We start from the raw sequence: 4934 nt of genomic DNA on the forward strand, positions 1-4934 counted from the left end.
ACATCGTGTAGACTGAATTTTATGTGTAACAACACATACAATATTTACTCTCTGGTTCTTAACACCAAAGGTTGTCAATCCTTATCATATAAGACTTTTAACACAATGAAAAATCTACCTTATTTCTTGTTTTGGATTTTGAGTTTTTGATTTTTAATTATGTGTATGTGGGGGTCTGTGTGTAAACATGTGCACATCACTACCGGTGCCCACTCATGTCAGAGGTGTGAGGTCCTCCCACAGCTGGAGTCATGCACAGCTGTGAGCATCCCAGCATGGGTGCTGGGAATCAAAGTCAGGTCCTCTGCAAGAGCAGCACACACTCCTAGCCACTGAGTGTGACTCCAGCCACATCTGCAGTGTCTCCAGTGCAGTGCACTCCGAGTACGCAGGTCCCTGTCATGTTGTGGTGAGGGCGGAAGAGGGGCCTGAACCAGCATTCTCATGGGGAGAGTCACTTCCTCCCACGCTCTTTAAACTCCAGGGATTTCTTTCTTTCACTTTTTAAAATTTGAGAGAGGTCTCTCATAATGCAGCCCCAGCTGTCCAGGGACTTGATGTGCAGGCCGCCGGCTTGACCGGAACTTGGGGACTCACTTGCTCCATCGTGCCTGGCAACTCTGGTGAGTTTTCACAGGTTACAACTATGGCCACCCTATGGAGATTGCACTATAGTCTTCCTTTGTGTCACAGCAGTTTCCAGTTCCCAGTCAGTGACTGGATGAAGCAAACTATTCATGCTGAGATGTGAATAAAGTCTAACCTTTTCACGAGCCACAGAAGCACTTCAGAGACAAGCCCAAAGTTGGGTGAGCGGAAATTCTCCATAGAAATGTGTCGTGGGTACCCCAAGGCTCTCATCATCTCTGTGAAATCTGTCCAATAGAAAACACAATTCAGTCAGTCCTATCAAACGGCAACTCTTCGGAAAGTAGCTAATCTCATTGTCTCTGCTTTCTCTTCTTATTGCTTCTTCCCAACTTAATGACTGCTCAAGGTGTCAAATCCATCAACTCTATAGGAAGAAAAGCAGAGGAGATTAGAATTTACACTATCTAATCCACCACCTCAGAACCACCTATGCTCAATGGAGTACATTTTCTTCAGAGAAATGGGCTTAGGGAATATCTGAGGCTTTAATTTCTATACAAAATAAAAACTACCTAGCCTCATAAAATATAAGAAAAAAGTGTTGACAGTGGTTATTTATGGGAGAGCCTAGGTAGGATGAAGTTAAAGATTATATGCTCTTACATTCCGTGAGTATTTATGATTTTCATGACATAAATTTAAAGATCAGTTACCTCATATTCAGAGAAATTTTAAGAGAATGGTTGAACTATATGTAGTATTTAGATTTACTGTAGAAACAGATTAGTAAACAGTAATATTCTAAGTTGGGAACACCTGGGAAAAAAAAAGCTACACTGCTTGAAAGAAAGCAGAAGAAAACAAAAAGAAAGCAGGATTTAGAAATGAAAACAACTGCCAGGCAGTGGTGGTGCACACCTCTAATCCCAGCACTCAGGATGCAAGGGCAGGTGGATCTCTGTGAGTTCGAGGCCAGCCTGGTCTACAAAGTGAGTTCCAGGAAAGGCGCAAAGCTACACAGAGAAACCCTGTCTCGAAAAACAAAAACAAACAAACAAAAAAGAAACAAAGAAGGGTGCTGTAGCCCAGATGGCAGAGCATTCGCTTGGTGGTCAGGAAGCTTCGGAGTCCATCCCCAGTACTGACTAAAATCCACAGGTTGGTGCTCCCCCAAAACCAACTCAGGAGGATCCCAAGTTCAAGGTCATCCTCAGCTATACAGTGAGTTAGAGGCCCGCCTGGACTACACGAGACCCTGCCTGAAGAACAACACAAACAATAAGAACCAGTGGAGTCAGAGTCCTGTTACAGGGTGAGAGTGAGGCCTGCTTGGGGCTCGTTTGCAGCTGATATTAGGCCACCATGAAGATGAGAGACGGTGGCAAACTCCTTGTCACCTAAGAGGTGGCATCTAATCTCCCCATCCTCAGCTGATCTAGCCAGCCAGCCCAGATACCAGGCGTGGGTGTGGAGAAACTTTCCACCGAATTCACCCGCCCCCACCCGGCAGTGCAGTCTGCCTGCAGGTTCAAGTACCACCAGGCAGGGCTCTGCCAACCTCACACCTGTGTGAGAGAGATTTAAGAACTGTTGATGGAGGGATGTGACCCTATGGAGTGCTTGCCTAGCATGTGAAAGGCCTTGAGGGTGTAAGGCAATTATTACATGGCAAGAGATCCTGGAGCCCTCCATCCTTATGTATACGACAGAGTGGGACTCCCTCCCATGCGTCCACAGAGATGCTCAGGCAGTCCAGGCTGGGCTCAAATTCACTACATACTAAGGACTTCTGGTCCATCTGCCTCTTCTTCTCAAGTGCCAGCAGTACAGGCCTGTGCTACCATGCCTGATTTTATGCAGTGCTGGAGACAGAATCCAGGATCTAGTGCATTCTAGTTAAGATGCTACTGAGCCACATTCCTAGACCTAGATGTGTTTACATCATTGAAAATATGAAGAACCCAGCATTCAGGAGGCAGAGGGAGCAGAACCCTGTGAGTTTGAAGCAAGTCTGATCTGCATAGTGAGTTCCAGGCTAGTGAGACCCTGTCTCAAAAAAGAAAGAAAAGAAACTGTAAAGAAAGCTAACTACAACCAGGCGGTGGTGGTGCACACCTTTGATCTCAGCACTAGGGAGGTAGAGGAAGGGAGATCCCTGTGAGTTCAAAGCCAGCCTGATCTACAGAGTAAGTTCCAGGACAGCCAGGACTACACAGAGAAACCCTGTCATGAAAGGAAGAGAGAGAGAGAGAGAAGAGCACAACCAGAGGCAGGTGGACCTTTGTGGGTTTGAGGCTAACCTGGTTTACAAAGCAAGTTCTAATACAGGTAGAGCTGTTGTTACACAGAGAAACCGTCTTGAAAAATCAAAATGAACACAACCAACATTTCTGAGTTCCCACAATACGCTGAGATCTTGAACATGTTTCTTGAAGACAGCTATTCAAAACGTCCTGCTGACAATTCCAAATAACCTACTTGGATGATAAAGCAGGGCGAACTTCACCAGCTCGTGGAACAGAAAGATGGCAGAAAACAAGTAGCAGTCTCCCGTCAGGCTTTGCCCAAACACTTCCTTCTGCTGGAGCTATCAGGTTCTCCACTTTAGCCAGGAACAAAGTCTCATACATTACCCAGCTATACAGTGTTTATTTAGGGTAAACATTCTGAAATACCCTTCTTGAAAAGTCTTTTCAGGACACCATTACACTGGTTTAAATACCCTCAAGCCCCAGGAGACACAATTCTCTCCAAGTGATCCTAGTAGTTGCTACACTTCTGCACGTGGCCAGGCAGTGGTGGCACACGCCTGTAATCCCAGCACTTGGGAGGCAGAGACAGGCAGATATCTGTGAGTTCAAGGCCAGCCTGGTCTACAGAGCTAGTCCAGGACAGGCACCAAAGCTACAGAGAAACCCTGTCTCAAAAACAAAACAAAACAAAACAAAAAACAAAACAACACCAAAAACAAACAAACACTCTTCTGCAGTGAGGCAAGCTTTTGGGTCACACAGTTCTGTCACTCTTTCTAGCTCTGTGACCCACGTGAAGCTATACGCGCAGTTAAAACCAGAAACAAAATGTGTGAAATATAACCGCCTGGCACATAACAGACGTTCTACAAAGAGTAGTGACTAACATAAATATACCACTTCCCCACTCTCCGGCAAAGTTCTCCTTGGCATTTGGCGATCAGACAACCTGGATTCAAACTCCAACACCTCTCGTCCTAGCTATGACTTGCCCAAATTATTTTGGCTGCCTGCTGCCTGTTTCTTCATCTCTGGACACAGGGCATAAGAACTGCCTAGGAATAAACGAAATAATGCCCACAAAGAGAAGAGTACATGAGAGATTGTTAAAACACAACAACAAATCTCAAAAATTAACAACCACCAACAAAAAAGTAGCGGCAACAGCCATTCACCCATATTCACCCAGGCACCTTCTGGGTTTCATTGTTTCTTTCTACAAACTCTAACACAAGAAAAAGTCTCCATTTCCTATGACTTTTCTAATGTGGCTGCGAAAAACTGATATAAAATTGGGTAAAATTGGGTTGGGGATTTAGCTCAGTGGTAGAGCAAAGCGCAAGGCCCTGGGTTCGATCCTCAGCTCAAAAAAGAAAAAAAAAAAAGAAAAAAGAAAAAGAAAATGGGGTAACATTCAGTTCCTCAGCCCCTGGAGGCACATTCCAAAAGTTCTAGGCACACGCGGCCAGTGAGGCACAGAACTTTCCAAAGGCGCTGTAAAGTTCTGTCAGCCCCTGGCTAGTTTGGGGTGGGGACCACCGCCCTGACTGGGCCTATGGCTCAGGCAGAGGAGCCCCGAGTTTCTGGGAAGCCCACGGGAAAGCGAGGTGCAGCCTTACTGCGGAGGTCGCGAAAAGACATGGTGCTTTGGTCCCCAAGAGCCCACCAGGTCGCCGCTGCTCGCCTCTTTGGAGTTCGCAGGCCCAGCGCTCGCCGGTCTCTATAGCAACCTACAGAGCACTTGGACAGCGAGCCGTCAGGGCCAAACAAGACAGGGAGCGAAACGGTGCAGTGCGCGTACGCGCACGACACAGACCAGCGGGTAGCGCCTCTCATCGTTGAGCGCTTTTGTCTCTTGTCTCGTTGTGGCTCTCATCGCCTCACTTCTATAGAGAGCACTATCACCTTATGTGACCGTGTCTCCTTCGTATTTGTAAAAACATAAAGTAGCCACAGACTGACGGGAACGAAGATATGGTACCCTCTGCAGAATTCGAGAACGGAACCCGGAGGGATTTCGTGTACGTACAGCTTGTCAGTCTGCACGACAGGCCGGAAATCAGTATCGAGATCCGTGCGCCAGAGGTTGTC

General features: G+C 46.7%; 1 protein-coding gene across 2 annotated transcripts in view; it reads right to left on the minus strand.

Annotated features, from left to right (window-relative positions):
* The window catches only part of Cluap1 (clusterin associated protein 1), a 33294-nt gene extending 28476 nt beyond the window's left edge, over nucleotides 1–4818 (minus strand). For both annotated transcript variants that reach the window (XM_036197963.1, XM_036197962.1), the window contains exons 1-2: nucleotides 4463–4818; nucleotides 764–875 (exon numbers count right to left, since the gene is read on the minus strand). In XM_036197963.1, the coding sequence (XP_036053856.1) occupies nucleotides 764–875; nucleotides 4463–4679 (329 nt within the window). In that variant the 5' untranslated portion in view covers nucleotides 4680–4818. The remainder of the gene's footprint in view (nucleotides 1–763; nucleotides 876–4462) is intronic.
* Between the last annotated feature and the right edge of the window lie 116 nt (nucleotides 4819–4934).

Source organism: Onychomys torridus, chromosome 8 (genome assembly GCF_903995425.1).
Source record: "Onychomys torridus chromosome 8, mOncTor1.1, whole genome shotgun sequence".
NCBI classification, from domain to species: Eukaryota; Metazoa; Chordata; class Mammalia; order Rodentia; family Cricetidae; genus Onychomys; species Onychomys torridus.